This window comes from Myotis yumanensis, unplaced genomic scaffold, assembly GCF_028538775.1.
Source record: "Myotis yumanensis isolate MYYU_CA2020_CCGP unplaced genomic scaffold, mMyoYum1.0.hap1 SCAF_2, whole genome shotgun sequence".
NCBI classification, from domain to species: domain Eukaryota; kingdom Metazoa; phylum Chordata; class Mammalia; order Chiroptera; family Vespertilionidae; genus Myotis; species Myotis yumanensis.
Genome location: NW_027223753.1, coordinates 81,097,243 through 81,114,958, shown reverse-complemented (window position 1 = coordinate 81,114,958; position 17,716 = coordinate 81,097,243). Strand labels below are relative to the sequence as shown.

General features: G+C 56.1%; 1 protein-coding gene across 4 annotated transcripts in view; it reads left to right on the top strand.

Moving 5' to 3' along the window:
• The window catches only part of JARID2 (jumonji and AT-rich interaction domain containing 2), a 285,213-nt gene that overhangs the window by 265,901 nt on the left and 1,596 nt on the right, over positions 1 to 17,716 (top strand). For all 4 annotated transcript variants that reach the window (XM_070405698.1, XM_070405696.1, XM_070405697.1 and 1 more), the window contains 9 exons: positions 1,181 to 1,273; positions 4,366 to 4,484; positions 4,569 to 4,639; positions 5,328 to 5,442; positions 8,248 to 8,353; positions 9,281 to 9,463; positions 9,923 to 10,053; positions 11,091 to 11,274; positions 14,072 to 14,179. In XM_070405698.1, coding sequence (XP_070261799.1) covers positions 1,181 to 1,273; positions 4,366 to 4,484; positions 4,569 to 4,639; positions 5,328 to 5,442; positions 8,248 to 8,353; positions 9,281 to 9,463; positions 9,923 to 10,053; positions 11,091 to 11,274; positions 14,072 to 14,179 — 1,110 coding nt within the window. The remainder of the gene's footprint in view (positions 1 to 1,180; positions 1,274 to 4,365; positions 4,485 to 4,568; positions 4,640 to 5,327; positions 5,443 to 8,247; positions 8,354 to 9,280; positions 9,464 to 9,922; positions 10,054 to 11,090; positions 11,275 to 14,071; positions 14,180 to 17,716) is intronic.

Sequence of the window (17,716 nt, the reverse complement as noted above, 5' to 3'; positions counted from 1 at the left end):
AGTCATTTCTAAAGCTGAAAAGCAAATGTCAGAGCAGCCAATGTGAAGGCTTTGCCCTGGTGCCCTGACCTGTCCATGGCAGGCAGGCTTCCTGTGCTGTGGGGTGTTCCTTCCCATGGGGTGCTCACAGGGACACCTCCCCTGTCAGGGCGCTTGGGGCTTGGGGCCTCCTCGCAGCTCGTGTTTGTTTAGGGTTGTGGCGAGGCCTGGTGAAGCTGCATGAGTACAGGGTTGTGTCGGTGTCGAGCCTGCTTTACCACAGCTGCTGAACTAGGCCTGATAATACCATAGGTGCTTGGTACATATTTCTGTAATCAAGGGATACGTGTGCCTGGTCACAAAAGAGTGAAAGGCATGAATCTTACAAGCTTGTCCCTGTGTAACAAAACCTGTAATGTAGAATAGGTCGAAAATAAGGTCTACCTGGACTCCCAAACGAGAACAGAGCTGTGTACTAAAGGAGGTGGGAGTGGGGCAGCAAGAGTCATCAGGGTACTTCTGTCCCCCTCAAACCCACGAGGTGAGGTTGTGTGTCTGGCTGCTTTTCATGTGGTGAGGACCCTTGGGGCCCCAAGTTTCTGTCTCTGAAGATTCCCCAGACTTCTCTTCTGGGTTGTCTTAATGCTGTTAGTTTCTGCACTGGCCCACAGCCTTTATCCTTCCCTCACATGGGTAACTGAGGAATTCTGCCTACTTTTCCACCCATACCCATTTCTCCAAAAAGTGAAAGCTGACCCCGTGGCCTCCCAGTGCACAGCCTCCAGGTGCACAGCCTCCAGGTGCACAGCCTCCCGGTGCACAGCCTCCAGGTGCACAGCCTCCCGGTGCACAGCCTCCAGGTGCACAGCCTCCAGGTGCACAGCCTCCCGGTGCACAGCTTCCCGGTGCACAGCCTCCAGGTGCACAGCCTCCCGGTGCACAGCCCATTGCCTCCAGATGCCAGGTCTGTTTGCTCCTGGCGCTGCAAAGGCAGTGTGACCTCATTCCCTTGTCAGCACTGAGCTTTGAGAATGATTCCCCACCTTCTCTGCTTGTGCTGCTAACTTGGGCACCAGCCGCCCAGGCGGGGGAGGGTGGGGGTGGGGGGGTGCCAGCAGAGCCCGTGGTAGGGCCAGCCCCATGTGGGCTTAGACAACTGTTTTGCTTCAGCTAGACTCACCTGTTTTTGTTTTCTTTCCAGGGAAGGTCTGTTTCTTTAACAACCTTTTATCGAACAGCAAGAAACATCATGAACATGTGCTTCAGCAAGGAGCCTGCGCCAGCTGAAATTGAGGTGAGCTGAGCTCCTGCTGCCCGCGTGTGGGGGCCCGGCCCTCCTGGGGCCTGGCAGCCTGAGAGGACTTGAGTGGTTGACTGCTTTCCCTGTACTGGGGCAGCTGAAAGTTTTAACTCTTGTTCATCTAAAGTTCCTCAGACTCAAAAAAGGTAGAGTGAAGAGAGAGCCTTTTCCCGGCTTGTCCCTGGTTTACCCCAACCAGAGGCGGAAGCCAGGGGTGAGCTGGGCGTCCCCCCCGCTGGCCGCTCCTCCTCGCCCTCTGGGTGTCTGTTACGCAGGAGAATGTTTGGAATTCCTTGAAACCATAGCTCTGCTGTGCCTTCTCCCCCGTTTTATTTAGCGGGACTGGCAGAGTGCCATTTTTGTGTTCTGCCAACTCTGTTCTGAGTTAGTGTGAAGTTGGAAAGACAGTGAGCACCTCTGTGCCCAGACCAATTAGGGGAGTTTTGTGCAAGGTGCTCCAGGACTGAGACCCTGTCTTTTAGTTGCCTCCCCTTGGCCAGTGCCCAGCTGAGTGGCTGAGAACTGCCAGCCGCTGGCATCGGCAGCCCTCAGCAGCACGCGGTGCTGTCAGGGAGAGACACCAAACTTCTAGCACTTGTAAGGGCAGCTGTGGGCGGGAGCAGTTGTGTGGACTGCAGCCTGAGTTGGTCCCATGGCTCCAGACCACGTCTGGTGTTCTCAGGGATGGATGCCACTTCTTCTGGGGGAACCCAGGCTGATCTCGCGGGCCCAGCCATCCTGATTTGACCAGGTTTTCCTGGGAGTGGGATTTGCAGGACAGTCTAGGCCACACCAGGCCACACCAGGACACCGGGCCCCCTCCATCGGGGACATGTGATGCTGCACCTTTGCTGTCACCATCAGAAGCTCAGCAGGTTCCACTTGAGTCTCAGGCCATTTCTGGGCTTGGTGGTTTCCGTGTCTGCCTTCAGCACTGTTGGCTTCCCTTTAGGCCTGGGTCTCTGCTCATGGGCACACGCTGAGCTCTGTGCTCTGGGGGCTGCCTTGGAACGCCATGCTGTGGCCTGACCGCCGCCCCATCCCCCAGTCTTGGCCTTGCGCACGCCACATTCCATCAACTACAGTGTCAGCCGGGCCCCGGTTGTGGGACACGTGGCCACACAGTTGCTTGCGAAGTGCTCATGGCCTGTGTGGCAGGCACGTCAGAAGAAAGGAACGTGGCTCTTTGGAAAAAGAGGCCTTTGTTGCACAACGTCCATCCTTGTGGGCGGACCTCTGTGAAGGTGCAGTTTTTATTACCACCCGTAGCATGAGGAAAGCTTGGCTTATTTTAGTTTCCTACTTGAGAATTCATTCTCTCTGGAAGTTTGGCTTTTGCTTTAGCAGTTACATAATATTTAAACACAATAGGAATAATTGCTAAAATCCAAACTTTTTGTCTGAGGTTGTCTAGCTTCTCGCTCCTTCAAAGAAGGCCCGCCTTCCTGGCCAGTGCTCAGCAAGTGGAGTGTCCCCCATGTAGCAGCAGGTCCCTTCCTCCCACAGCGTTACTCACCTACGAGAGGTTGCTGTCAGTCTGATACCCGGCTGGCAGGGCCCGACTGTCACCAGTCCCGTCAGCCAGACTATCCCTTCCTTCCTTACATTTGAGGACCTCTGTTTAAGGAATCCAGGCATTTAATGATGTTGATTTATTCTTGGCTTGGGGCAGTGGTTCTCAACCTTCTGGCCCTTTAAATACAGTTCCTCATGTTGTGACCCAACCATAAAATTATTTTCGTTGCTACTTCATAACTGTAATGTTGCTACTGTTATAAATCGTAATGTAAATATCTGATATGCAGGATGGTCTTAGGCGACCCCTGTGAAAGGGTCGTTCGACCGCCAAAGGGGTCGCGACCCACAGGTTGAGAACCGCTGGCTTGGGGCCTTTGACGCCGCCAGCTGGCCCCTCTCTGTAGAAGGTGCCCAGTGATGTGGGCACCTGCAGTGCCCATCCCCGCCTGCGCAGTGGCCTCCCCTTCTGCAGTGTTGCACTGGCAGCACTGCCCTGAGCTGACCTGTGGTTATTGGTTAGGCTTCCTCCTTGAAAGGTGGTTCCCGCTCAATGGGCTTTGTCAGGATTAGGGAAGCGACGCTGCGCTTCTAGATTGATAATTGAAACGAAATGAAAAGTGTCTCTGAATGTGGGAGTTGCCTAAAGGTAATCTGGGCACGTCTGCTCACCTGTTAGTAAAACGCGTTCCTGCCACACTCAATAGGTTAGTTAGTTACAAGGGCAGCATTTTGCACCGGCCGCTGTTCCCACCGCCTCCATCTGAGTCAGTAGGCGTGGGTACAGCTGGGTGAGTGTGGGCTTTGCTCTTCGTAGAGGTCCTGGGACGCGTGTGAGGTGCTGGAGGGGAGGCTGTGTTTACTTCAGTCTGAGGACCACAGTGGCATGTCCTCCGCCTCTGTATCATTTCATTTCCTGTACCCTTTCACTTAAATAATTTTTATTATGATAGCCTTAACTTTACCATCTTAACCATTGTTAAGTGTACAGTTCAGCAGTGTAAGTACATTCACATTGTGGAATCATCACCACCATCCATCTCCAAAATGCTGTTCATCTAGCAAAACTGAAACTCTGTTCCCATTATGCAATAACTTCCTGTGACTCCGTCCCCAGCCCCTGGCAGTTGCCATTCTGCCTTCAGTCTGAGATTCTGACTGTGCTCGGTACCTCATGGAAGTGGAACCATGCCGTATTTGTCCTGTGTGATTGGCTTATTTCCCTGGGCATTGTGTCTTCAAGGTGGGTCATCTGGCACGTGTCAGTCTGTCCTTCCTTTGAAGGCTGAAGAGCAGGCCTTTGTATGGACCACCTCCTCAGGCCTGTCCGTCCATCTGTGTGGACACGGCTTACTTCCACGTTTCAACTGAGGTGCATGAGGCTGCCATGAATGTGTGGGCGTTTGTCTGTTGGGGTCCCTGCCCTCAGTTCTGGGCCCTGCCTGCAGAGGTCATTCGAGCATCGCTGTCCCACTCCGTGCTCTCTTGGGGCTGTTCTGTGATGCTCCTTCCTCGTGCACTCGTGTCCCGTGTGGTGGGTGAGCTGTGCTGACTCCTCGCTCTCCCTGCAGCAAGAGTACTGGAGGCTCGTGGAGGAGAAGGACTGCCACGTGGCGGTGCACTGCGGCAAGGTGGACACCAACACGCACGGCAGCGGGTTCCCCGTGGGGAAGTCAGAACCGTTTTCAAGGTAGAGTTGGACCTATTGTCTGCATTTTGGGGACTAGATGGTGTTCTTCTCGCCAGCCTTGTGATGCCCCTCTTTCTTCTGCAGGCATGGATGGAACCTCACCGTCCTCCCCAATAACACAGGGTCCATCCTGCGCCACCTCGGTGCTGTGCCTGGTGAGTCCCACGTCCGTCGGGAGCTGGAGCCGGAAAGGGACGGGGGCTTCCGGTGGAGAGTATTTAGATTCAAGACACTGATTTGCAGGAAAGAAAGAAATAGGGTCATAATTGAAATCCGTAAATATGTAGGAAGGTGGACCAAATCACAGCATCTAGGAGCTGGCAGGTGCTTAGTGGCCATCTTTTCACCTTGAATTGGTGTTTTCAGAGCAGAAGTCTTGCCCCCTCAGGACTAGTGCAGGCTCCTCCGTGGGAGGTTCTACGCTTATTTGGAAAGCCAGGTGTCCGGGGCCTCAGGTCACTGAAGGCTGGGACCCTCCACGCCCCGTGGAGGCGAGTGCTCAGGGCCTCTCCAGACACGAGTCAGGTCTGGTGTCCCCGTTCTCAGCCTTGGGGCCCAGCCCATGGCTGCTGGTTATTGCCAGCAGTCATCATGGTCACGTTCCCTGGGGCATCGTGCTGCCCGACTTGTGGAGTAAGCTGCCCTTCCACTGCTGTTTGTAGCGTGCCCATCTCAGCCTGGCTTCTGTGCAGCAAGCAGGAAGAGCAAGGTCCTTCTTACTGGGCTTTGCCTGGCTGGTTTTGAATCCCATTTCTTTCTTTCTTTCTCCTGTTTGGGAATAAAATAGTGACTCTGATAGCTGTTACTCAGACATTGTTGCTGCTTTCTCCCTTTATGTTTTAGGAGTGACAATTCCCTGGCTAAATATTGGCATGGTCTTTTCTACCTCATGCTGGTCTCGAGACCAAAACCACCTTCCCTACATCGACTACTTACACACTGGTGCTGACTGCATTTGGTGAGTATGCTGGCCCTGGTGGGGGCATGCCGGGGGGTGAGGGCGTGGACAGCCTCCGAGAGCTGCTTTCCTGTGTCCCAGCTCCTTGTCGGAGCTCCCAGCTTGGGATTTCCTGCCTCTGTTGGAGGGGCTGCAAGTGGCAGGGAATATTTTAAGTCGCTCTGGTGATAAGCATCACTTCATATGCTCATTTATGTTCCCATTTTTTGTCAGTTGCCTATTTCTATTTTATTTTTCTTCTAGGATATGAGTTGTTATTGTTGGTTTCCAAGTGTTTGTTTCATACTAGGTCTGAGAAACAGGAAGGGAATCACAGTGGGACAGGTGGGCGGTGTCAGGCATGCCTTCTGTTCCCTTTCTGGCCTCGTGAGCAGTCGTTTTGAGTGTCTCTGCAGAGCCCCCCCCCCCCCCCCAATGGCTTCAGGGAAAGCAGGTCTTATGGGAAATGGAGTTCTTGTTGTCTCCCCTGGACACATCTGTCTGTTTTGTGGGAAGCAGCCTGCTCGGTGCCCACCTGGAGCCTGTCACCTCCACCCAGGTCTGATCCCTGGCTGGCTCTTCGGTTCCTTTATTTAGGTAGCAGATGGGAAATTACTGCAAATAATCAGACGTCTTGTTGTCTGACAGTCTACCAGCCTCACGTTCATCCTGCGCTGACTGCTTATTGTCCTCACGGGTGATGAGGCTTCTTTACGAAAACAAACAGCCTTAGCACTACCGTCCGTGCTCTGAGGAGCCAGGTCTGCAGCGGCCTCATTATGGTGCCCCTGTTTCCTGGCCACACTGTAGGAAGTGGTGGTTGGTATTGATGTGAGCAGGACCTGCGGGCCTCCTGGGAGCCTGTGTGCAAGGGAGGGTGGTCTCAGCGCCTGCGGTTGGTCTGTGAGTGGCTGCCGGCTTGTGGAGGCTTTGGGCAGAGTGCGTGCAGCTGTGTTGTCCAGGGCGAGGGTGGCGACTGGGACTGGGAGAAAGTGTGGCCCCTTCCCGGAGCCCCTGTGCCCTCCATGTCGTTTCCGTGGAGAAGCGTCTGTGGACAGCGCAGGCCTGGTGTGGGGTTCAGGGAGTCCCCCAGACCTGCGACTTGAGCCAGCACCCCTGCCGGCCCCTCGGGTGAAGGTTGGGTCAGAGGAAGGGAAATGGGGGTCTGTGGGCCTCCTGAACACGAACCCCTGCCCGTCACTGAGGGATGAAGAGGAGGCCGGGGTGTGAGTGGAGAACTTCATGGGTTGCGGTTTTTTGTAAAACATCTGATTTTGGTTAGAAACCCTGGGTTTAAATCACAAATCAGTAACAGAATATGTTGGCATTGAAATAACATGAACATAATAAAAACCACTCCATGTGGCAGCTGAAACAGGATTTGGCCTCCAAGTGAAGGATTTCATCACAGACACCTCAGCGCAGCCGAGAGCAGGCCTGCCTGCGGGCCTGGGGGGAAGGTGCCAGGTTGGATCTGGGCCCGAGGGCCGGGCGGCTGCCCAGAGTGACCGGAGCTGGGCAGCGTCACGACTGCACCAGAGCCACTGCCCCTGACCTGGCTGCCCCTGGGCCAGTGGCTGCCTGTGCTCTGCAGCCCCAGGTCCCGTCAAGACTCTGGGATGGAGGGTGGGCTGTACTCGGAGAGGTCACCTTGCCCAGGGCCCACTCAGCAGGTGTCCCGCTGCAGCCTGCTGGCCCCTATGGGCACGGGAGACAGAGGGAGGGCCTGGAGGAGGCCTGGCACACCTGCCTTATGCACGCCGACTGCCTGGCCCCTGGATTTTCACAGGTAGGTGCCCCTTCTGGGGACACCAGCAGTAATTCCCCGACTCTCTGTGGCCGCAGTAAGGTTCCAGACATCCCTGTCAGCTCAGGTCTGCCGACATCCTCGCCCTTCCCCCACCGTCTTCCCTGTCGCTCCGTAGCTGTGCTCTGGGGTCTGTGCTGTCCCGAGCCTCACCCTGCAGCTGCCTCCACCGCTCGGCTCCCAATCGTCCCTCAGTCTGCGTGACGCAGGCCTGTGTGGGTTGATTTCCTGTGTGTTTCGCCAGCTGGTCCTTGGCTGGCTGGGTTCTGGCACGCCCAGCTGCCTCGGGGGGGCAGGCCTGCGACCCGGTGCACCCTCCTCTCATTCCATAATTTCACAGCGGCCGCGGTCAGTCCGTGCGCAGGCATGAGCCAGCATGTGCACAGGCAGGACTCCTTCCCCCAACTTTTTCTGTGTTTGGAGAACTGAGGGGTTGTCCTGCCTTTCCGGTCACCCAGCCCACGGCTCTGGGGCCAGGAGCTTGAGCTGGGCCAGGCTCTCACGAGGTGGCCGGGTTGGAGAGGCGAGGGAACCGCGTATTCCAGCACCGAATCCTAGTTCTGCAGCGCCTCCTGTTACAGAACAGTGTCAAACGCCAGCCCGGGGATGAGACGCAGCCTTGGCGCACTCACGGGAGGCTAATTGAGTCTGCAGATGTGCCTGGGTCTGATTTATAAGGGGTTTTAAACATCTGTTTTTGATTTGAAGGTTTTTTGGCTCATGTATAGGTCAGATCTGCATAAAAGATGAGCATGCTGTGCTATGCTGGTCGGAAGCAGCAGTGTTGCCTGGGAGTGGGGTGGGTGCGGCCTGAGAACCACGGAGCCAGTCACCGAGCCGGGCACCTCCCCGATCCCAGGACTCAGTCCCTCCTCCAAGTTTCAGTCTCTCTACTGCACCTGAGGCTGCTTCCCAGGCCCACATTTGCTCCTTTATCCGAGGGAGGAGGCAGGGTGGGCCCAGCCCAGGCTCCCCAGGCAGGGTCCTGGTCAAGTCTCTGCCTTGTCTCCCAACATCAGGTATTGCATTCCTGCTGAGGAGGAGAGCAAGCTCGAGGATGTGGTGCACACCCTGCTGCAAGCCAACGGGACCCCAGGGCTGCAGATGCTGGAGAGCAACGTCATGGTATGTGCAGCTCCTGCCTGTGCTGGCACCGGCCGGGCACGGGGTAGGCAGGGCTGTTTGTCAGTCACCCTCTTGGCTGGCCTGCCTTTCAGAGGCACAGAGGACAACGCAAAATGAATCCTCAGCATCATCCAAACTAGATGTCCTTCCTCTTCTATGGACACCAGACAGGTGCTTTCCTCAGATTGCACAGGACGTGGGGCACGTGCGCCGTGGCCTTTGAATCTGTCGCAGGGCTGGTTTTGTGTGTGGAGACTGGGGTGTGTGGTGAGGTGGGTCCTGCTTTTGGGTGGGCACTGGGGTCTGTTGGTACTGCTATTCCCACCTGCTGGGCACCTGGATGACTGGACAACAGAGCAGAAGCCCTCCACCTCACAGGGATGGGCACAAAGGCTTCTGATCCCATTTTTAGGAAGTCACGAGGCTGTTGAGTTCCTGGGAGTCCTTTTAGCCTCGTGTTTGGACACCTGAGCTCAGGCCCCTCTAGGGTGCATGTTCGAAGGTCCCCAGGCTGTACCTCTGTGGCTCTGCCTGGCTCTGCAGATTGAAGATTTTTCCCATTCCCACCCCGGTCACTGCTGGGTGGGGGCGGGAAAGGCTCTGATGTGGCTGTAGGGCTGTGTTCTCATAGTGGCCGCACATCTGGGTGGCTCTCTTGTCACTCTTGGTCCAGTATCAGTTTAGATCTTTCTTCTGATCAGGTTGGCATCTTTACTTTTTAAATGAGAAACAAACAATCTCCAGTACCAAATCTGATCTGTCTCCTCATGAAGAGGCCCCTTCTTAACTCCCGAGGCCCCGCCTGGAGGGCAGGTGTGCATGTCACCACCTGCTGGGCAGGCCGGGGCAGTGGTGGGGCAGTGGGGGTGGGAGAGCGGCCACGAGTGCGTCCTGCGGAGTGTGTCTCAGCCCTGACCTGCTCCCCAGATCTCCCCGGAGGTGCTGTGCAAAGAGGGCATCAAGGTGCACAGGACCGTGCAGCAGAGCGGCCAGTTCGTCGTCTGCTTCCCAGGATCCTTTGTGTCTAAAGTGTGCTGCGGCTACAGCGTCTCTGAGACCGTGCACTTTGCCACCACCCAGTGGACAAGTATGGGCTTCGAGACGGCCAAGGTAGGCAGGCGATGCGCATGCGCAGACACACGCCCACGTCCCTGTGCTGCCCGTCCCTTTTTAGATGGGTGTAATTTTAGAAAATGTTTCTAAGAGGTGTCAGAGAGGTTTTCCTAGGAAAGAAGATCTGTTAGGGGTTTATTTGTATCAAGAGAGATTCTGAGTCCCATTGTGGGCGCACTGTAAGCTGGGGGGTCCGACTGACGGCACTTGAGGTAACATTGGCAGTGGGGGAAAGTCTCCCCCCGTTGTCACGTTGGGGCCCCTGCCCAGTGGCTGGTGGCGCAGCAATGGCGTTTGCTGGTCCCTGGTGCCTTTCCCACAGGCAGACAGGATTGTTGTACGAGTTTCACTGCTTTGAAGTCCAGTGGAACTCAGAATTTTAAAATTGAGATTGCATCCTCTGCCCCGTAAAGAAAAAGCCTGCCCACTCTAAAGGGATGTGACCGCTTCTTGCAGGAAATGAAGCGCCGCCATATAGCGAAGCCGTTTTCCATGGAGAAGTTACTCTACCAGATTGCACAGGCGGAAGCGAAAAAGGAGAACGGCCCCACTCTCAGTACCATCTCGGCCCTTCTGGACGAGCTCAGGTAACCAGACCCGGTTCTCGCCCTGGGTCGAGGCCAGGGCGCCAGGCCCCACTGGTGCTTGGCTAGATGGGTGAAACCTTTTGGGTGTGTTTTTTTATATTTTTATTTACTTTTTAATTTAAATTTCCTCTTCTGTTTTCATGTTTGCTATTTGGAGTCAGAATTTCCTGAGGTGCTGATGCAAAAGGTTATTCCTCTGTGGAGTGGCCAGGAGGTGGCTCTGATGCCCGGGCACCTCGGATCCTAGCGGCACGTTGCCAGGGAGGAAATGGTGGCCACAGCCTCCTTTCTAGAGGTTAGGGTGGGTGTGGAGAGGCCCACGGAGCCTCACTCGGTCTTCTTGCCAACCTGCTCAGGATGCGTGTGTGAGACACCACTGGGCAGCTGGCATCAGCCCCAGCGCCTGTGTGTGGCTGGCCTGTCCCGTGTTGAGGCCCACACCCAGCTTCCGTCCCGCAGCGTTCGAAGGAGCTCTCCCAAGGTTGAAGCCGATCAGGGCAGAAGCTGAGGAGAAGTGCCACCCTTTGCTTGGCTTCCTGTGTAACCCTCTTCTCTTTTCCCACCATGTAGCTTCGTGATCTCTCCCTCCCAGGGGAGAGACTCGGTCGGTAGTGCTGACGGACAGCACACGGATTTCGACTCGTGTTGGTCGAACCTTTGATGACAATACCAGCAAATAGTTTGTTACATCCGTTCTTGGCTCGGAGTGAAGGGGCAGGGCCCTCTTAGGTAGCAGTGAGGGGTTTGCCATGTGTGTCCTGGTGTGTGGCGCTCCTGTTAGGCAGAGCCCAGTTGTCAGAGTAGCCTCGGAAGCTGGGGGGTTGTCTGACCTTCTGACTGAAGAACACGGGTCCTCATTTGGGGGCCTTGGGAAGGCGAGCATGTACTTCTCACCGCCCTCCTCCGACAGGAGGGTGCACCCGGATGGGGGAGGGGGCAGTGGCCTGGGGCGCAGCATGCTCCCTTTGAAGGGGAGGGACGGCCAGGCGCAGTGCTCAGCCTCCTGAGGGCCCGGTGCTTGTGTTGTGTTTGGACAGGGATACGGAGCTGCGGCAGCGGAGGCAGCTGTTCGAGGCCGGCCTCCACTCCTCTGCCCGCTACGGCAGCCACGACAGCAGCAGCACTGTGGTGGATGGGAAGAAAAAGCCTCGAAAGTGGCTGCAGTTGGAGACCTCAGAGAGGAGGTGTCAGATCTGCCAACATTTGTGCTACCTGTCCATGGTGAGCCTGCGGGCCCCTGCCTGGGACCCCTGCCGACTCCCACCAGTGCATGCGCGCTGTGCCTGCCCACAGAGGGGCTTCCCGCTGCAGGAAGCCTGTCAAGAGGCCCGCCCTTGGACCTCCTGCCCCCCTGGGCCAGGGTCCCGACCTCTAGGGGTCAGTGCCTCATCGTCAGCAACCAGGTCAGAGGGACCGAGGGCGGGTGGGCTCTGCTCTGCCCGTCCTCCTCCACAGGGTCTCTGCTCACGTGTGGCTTCATGTCTGCGGGAAGAGGGCCTCCCTCACACCCTGCCCTGTCACCCCCTCCCCAGGCTTCCCTTGGTGTCCCCTGGTGAGGGGCTGAGCTGCCCCCACGCTGCTGCCAAAGTTGACGTAGGACCTCACCTAACCTTGGCTTTTCCCCAGTTTCCATTCACCTCCGTGACCTGTCTCATTGTCCTCAGGACTCTGAAATCTGTCTTCGGTTAAAACGAATGTTTCTCTTCAGCAACACTCTCCCGTCCCCAGCCTCCCCGCCTCTGATCAGAGTTGCCTCTGAGCCAGCTCTTCCTCCTGCCCCTCCGTCTGCCAGCACAGCCCCCGTCTCCCTTCCATTCTATGGGGTTTGTTCCCTCAGTGTCCGAGAGCTTGGGGCTGCTCCGCCTCAGCCTCACCTGTGATGGTGTGGCTGGGTTACCCGCCCATCCCAGGCCAGAGGGGCCTGGCAGAACTTGGCTTAGTGGACAGCTGGGCTGGGGTAGCTCATCTCTCCCTTCCCACTGGGCAGCTGCCCTGACACAGGTATGTGGGTGCCCCACCTCCCACTCCAGGTGCTCCCCACCACACACCTCAGCCTGGCACTCGTGGCCTCCAGTGCTGGTGCCCTCTCCCCTCCTGTGTGCATTCTTCCTCCAGAAAGAGGAGCTTAAAAAGTAAGTGCTCACCCCCTGCCAGCATGGCACCAACGCCCTCACATGAGGCCCACGTGCCTAGACGCAGAGCAGCAAGTGTGTCAGGTCTGACTGCATTGCTCACCCAGGTGCCTGGCTCCCACCCAGCTGCCCCGCAGAAGAGATGGGCCACACAGCCAGTCCCAGTTGAATCATATGCTCTTTGTAACATCAGGGAGGTCAGAACTCTGAAAGAAGGAGAGAAACTGCTGTATTAGTTTGCTGGGGCTCCTGTGGCAAATACCACAGACTGGGGGCTCCAACAAAGATACTTTTTCAGCACCATGGCAGAGGCTGGGAGTCCGAGACCCAGGTGTCAGCAGGGTTGGTTCCTTCTAAGGCCTCTCTCTTCCTTGGCTTGTAGGTGCCCCCTTCTCCCAGTTCCTCCCCTGGTCTTCCTTCTGCATATCTGTGTCCTAATTTCTTCTTGTAAGAACATACGTCATATTGGACTGGACCCCACACTTAAAACCTCATTTTACCTTAATCACCTCTTTCCAGGCCCGTCTACAAATCATCACATTCTAAGCTATTGGGGTCAAGACGGCAGCCTGTGAATTGGGTGGATATAATTCAGTGCATAACAACCACATGTCTTCTGTCTAGTCTGTCTGTGCCCACATTTGTGAAGGTCACTCACAGAGTCCTCGAGGTCTGTGTTCATTCCTCTCGCTCTGGCGTCATTGTTCCCATGGGAATAATAGCTGCCTTACTCCCGTGAGCGTGAGCGACACTCCGGACTCCGTGTGTGGCACTGGTCCGCTCCCGGGACTCATTTGCACACCTTCAGAAGCCTGTACCTTGAGAGTTGTCACCAGGCATTTATCAGCCTGAATGTTATAAAGCATGTGTTCTAAATTCATAGGTAAAACCTGAGGTTTTACTTGTATTTACAGTTTTCATTGCTTGGACCCCTAGTAACTGGGCATTTTTGTCCATCCCTACCGCTAGCCATGTCTTTAAAGGTGATGCGTCTCTGCCAGCGTCACCTCTTTGCTCCTCTAGCTTGTGTTCTCGCCTTTGCCCAGAAGCACTGGAGACAGGAGCCCCCGGTCTACATCTTTATGAAAGGGCCGGGACCTCTTGCATCTTGTGGCTTAAGGCAGCATTGCCTTTTAATTTTAAACACAGAATGAGAACAGGACTGGAAGTTGGAGTGGGGGGTGGGAACCCCCACAAACCAGGCAGCTGTCCTTTCTCCTTGCCCCACGGTCCAGGTCGCCCGTGCTGTCTGTGGTGGGTCAGGCCTGTCCACATGCTGCTGCACGTGCTCCATGTGGCCGTGGGGTCTGGCGTGTGCTCTCACACGGCCGCTGGAGGCTCTTGTGGGTGTGGCAGGAGGGGCCTGTCTGGGTGGCAGAGGATCAAGACTGTGCTGGTTGGCGTCTGGCCAGGGGCTGGGGGGCAGGACAGCTCCCACGTTCCCAGCTGGACTGACGGAGCTGCGGGGATGTCCTGGGCCTGCTCCCCCCGAGCTGGCACCGCTATGCCTGCCAGGGTAGTTTTGAACAAAAAGGTCTCAGAATGTGTGAGCTTCTAAACAAGCATCGGTACTTTATCCCATCTTCCCTGCCTAATGGCACCTAGAACCTCTCAGGCAAGTGCAGCAGGAACCGGGGGAACTCGAGGCACCTTAGGTGCAACTCGGAGACAGTCCGTTACCCGTTTCCACAGCGTTGTTGGAGACCGTGCTGCAGGTGATTTCCCCCGTTAACTTCCTGTGAGATGCACACTCCTTAGCGTGGACAGCAGAGGTCAGGACAGGCCGTCCCTGGTTCCTGGGGCCTCCCCCTTCCCGTCCCTCCCGGGCACGTCCCAGCAGCAGTGCCACCATCCCCGTCAGCACCTCAGGAGCGTCTTCCTTGCAGGTGGTTCAGGAGAACGAGAACGTGGTGTTCTGCCTGGAGTGTGCCCTGCGCCACGTGGAGAAGCAGAAGTCGTGCCGAGGGCTGAAGCTGATGTACCGCTACGATGAGGTCAGTGTCGCCACATGAGGGCCTCCGCGATCAGCCAGCAGGGGCCCTGCAGGGAATGGCTGTTGTGTCGCCTGCCCTCACTTACTGTAGGGATGAGCAGACCTCTCAGCACCCAACTTGAGCCAGTTGGGCACGGCCTGAAACCAGGTGCATCCGCCATGATTCTTTCTGGTGCTCGTGGCTGGACAGAGACCAGCCTGTGGGAAAGTAACTCTGTCCCAAGATGGGGGATTGTGAGGTTGTCTGACCTGGAGAAACCCAGGAACTGAAACTGGAAATTTCTCTTTCCCAAACGTGGTTTCATTCCAGTTTTCTCCTCCATGTCGCTCGTAGCTTTGTACGTGGGCCTGCGCACACCTCCCCACGCAGGGCCGCAGCTCTCCCTCCCCATCGAGCCCTGGCAGCATCTCAGTCAGCATTACTGGCCCCAGGCCTCCCTCCATTTATAAGGGACGTGGTTTCAAGATCTGGTGCTGCTGTCCCCTGTGCCGCACTGGCTGGCTGGGCTAAGGAAATGGGGGACGTGGGCTGCCTGTGCCCATCCATCACAGGACAGACCCCAACTGAGCACCTATTCTAGCCCTGATGGCAGGGGGAGGGCCTTTCCTTCCTCCTTCCAGACCCTGAGCCGCCTGGACCGGGGATATCCCAGCTGTGGCTGCTGGGAGGGCCTCAGAACCAAGCCTGTGGCCGTGTTCTCAGAAAAGCCCGACTCAGGGTCTCGGGGCCAGGGCAGAGGAGCCCTCCTGGCCGTGGCCCGTGCGCTGAGTCTGGGTTGGTGGCCCTTCCTGGACCGTGCAGCTGGCAGGGCTTAGAAGGGATTTCTGCTCTGGGGCTCTGGTGGTGAGGAGAAGGCTTTCGTTCTAACTTAGAGGCCCCCCCCCCCCCCCCCCCCCCCCGTGCTTGGTTGTGATACCTCACATCACTGACCATTATAACCTGGCAGCGCTGCCAGCGGGGGCAGGGGCGGCTGTGGCTGCATCGTGGTGCTTTGGCAGCAGGCACCTAACCTCAGGTCAGAGCACACAGCGGGCAGCAGGTGGTGGCACATGATGCCAGGGCAGCTCTCAGAGCTCCCCAGGCTCCGTGCCTGGCAGAGAATTGCATCCAGCAGGGACCAGGCTCTTTGCCCTCAGCCACGGGCCTCAGCTAACACGTGGAGAGGGCCTTTCTCTCTCACTGTGCATCCATTTCTGTAAGTCCTGTTGGTTCCACCTTCCAAGTAAATCCTAGGTCCAGCCAATTCCCAAGGCTGCCAGTGCTTGTGCCCGCAGTGAAGGAGCCAGGGTGGGACTCCCTGTCCCTCCCTGGTTCCTGTGCCCCAGGCATGTCTTCACTGAGACCCCCACTCGGCCTCAGAGACGCTCCATATGGGGCCCTTCTTGTGCCAGCTGGTTGGTATGTACAGTCCATTCGACTCCCGTGGGTGAGTGCACTTCCTTCAGCTGAGGGGCTGCAGGAAAAGCCCTGCTCCCAGGCTCTCGGCTCCAATGCAGCGAGCACGTGTGTCCCTCTGTCTGCTGTCACCCCTTCAGCAGTTTCTCATAAATGCTTCCTGCAACACACGGCCCTGCCCCTCAGAGGGCACCTTTCACTTCTGACTGGCCCAGAGCCCTTCTTGAGGATCCCTCTCAGATTGCCATGGGGACCTGTCCCCCATCCTGGCCGGCCCACTGCTGCACACGCTGCCACCAGGGGCCCTTCCCCCAGCCCTTGCCCACCATCTTCTGCAGCGTGGTCCTCCTCACTGCGGCACGGTGCTCAGGGCCACAAGCCATGTACAGGGCACAACCTGTGCAGCTGTGGGCCCTGCCTGGAGCCTCCCTCCTGCTCCCCTTAGGCTCCCCGGAGGTTAATCCAGTGGAAGGTGACCGCACGAAGCCATCACACACCTGGGTGCCCAACAGGCCTCTGTGGCGAGGGGGCCTCTGAGGGAGCCCAGCTGTGGGGCAGGTTTGGTGCAAGTCTTTGGCTCGGTTATAAGATTGGAGGCTGAAAATAGATCTTGGCATCTTGGCTTTTTAAGAGCATGTTGGGCAAAGCCAGGAACCACTTTGCCCTTCCACCATCACTTTACCAGCAAATGGCTTCTAGAACAGTTAAAAATAACCCTGGTGTCTGACAACTGGCAGAGTGCAGCCGGCAGCAGTGGGCTTTTCCATGGTGATTTTGAAGCTCTCCAAAATGCGGGTGTTTCCACCTCCAGCTGTCTTGTAGCGAGAGGTTTGATGAGACCGAGGTCCTGGAAGAAGAATCCCACACGTGGGGCCTGTTGGTCTAAAGCAGTGATGGCGAACCTTTTGAGCTCGGCGTGTCAGCGTTTTGAAAAACCCTAACTTAACTCTGGTGCCGTGTCACATATAGAAATTTTTTGATATTTGCAACCATAGTAAAACAAAGACTTATATTTTTGATATTTATTTTATATATTTAAATGCCATTTAACAAAGAAAAATCAACCAAAAAAATGAGTTTGCGTGTCACCTCTGACACGCGTGTCATAGGTTCGCCATCACTGGTCTAAAGCTTGGTTGGTGGTGCTCTGAAGCCACCTGAGCTCCCAGTGGCCTGGCTTATTTTAGTAAATGGAACTCTGCAAGTCCGTTGGGAAGTTGAACTGTTTAGTTGCGGAATTTTTAGCCCTGGTTTGGATTTTGGGAAACGGCTCTGAGAGCACCACAAGCTCTTGTTGAAGCCCAGCAAACAGCCCTGGCCAGGCGGTGGGCCGTGGCGAAGTGTGGGCTTCCTCGTGCTGTGGAGGTGGCTTTAGTCCCATGTCACTGGGTTTTACAGCTCATCTATTTATCACGTGTTACATGTTTATGTCTAAGTGTCCAAATGGGCAGAGATTGTATTTCACAAATATTCAGCCCTGCCCCTTCCCAGGGCATCTTTAACTCTCTCCTTTCAGACACTTCTCACTCGTTGCCTTTTACCCTTTCATTTCTGTACAAGGAGCCTTCTGGTGCTGTTTCCAGAAGGCCGGAGGCAGGCAGGACCTGGCTGGCCCTCAGGCCTCTATGTGAGTAAAGGGGCGGCCACCCGTGCTCCCTGAGCCACATGGTTCTCTCCCTCCCTGGCCCAGCAGGTGTCATAAATGTTATGTCAGAGCTACATGACATTTTGATATTTTTGTGTGGTTTCTTTTGAAATTGGATGATTGAGTTATGTTACAAATGTATTTTTGATACCAACAGATAATTGGTTATCTCGAGTGAATTATAAGAATGCGTGTTTTGTTTGCCATCTCTCCTTCACAGAGGGAGGGAGGAGGGAGCAACGGAAATGTTCCTAGACAAGTGTTTGCATTCATTTGCGAGACCAGGTGAACTAGGCTGGAGTGTCAGGGTCGCCAGTGAAACGGCAGCTTCAGGCCTGTGTCACCACCCAGGGAGCACGTGGAGAAGACCTGAGGCCTCAAGTCCATGGGTCTTTTCTCCTAAATGCTCATTGTGGAGGCGGTGAGCTGAGTCCTCCCCTTCCTAGGTGGGGCCCCGGTGGCAGCTGGCTAACCTCTGAACTCCGAGGCTGCAGGGG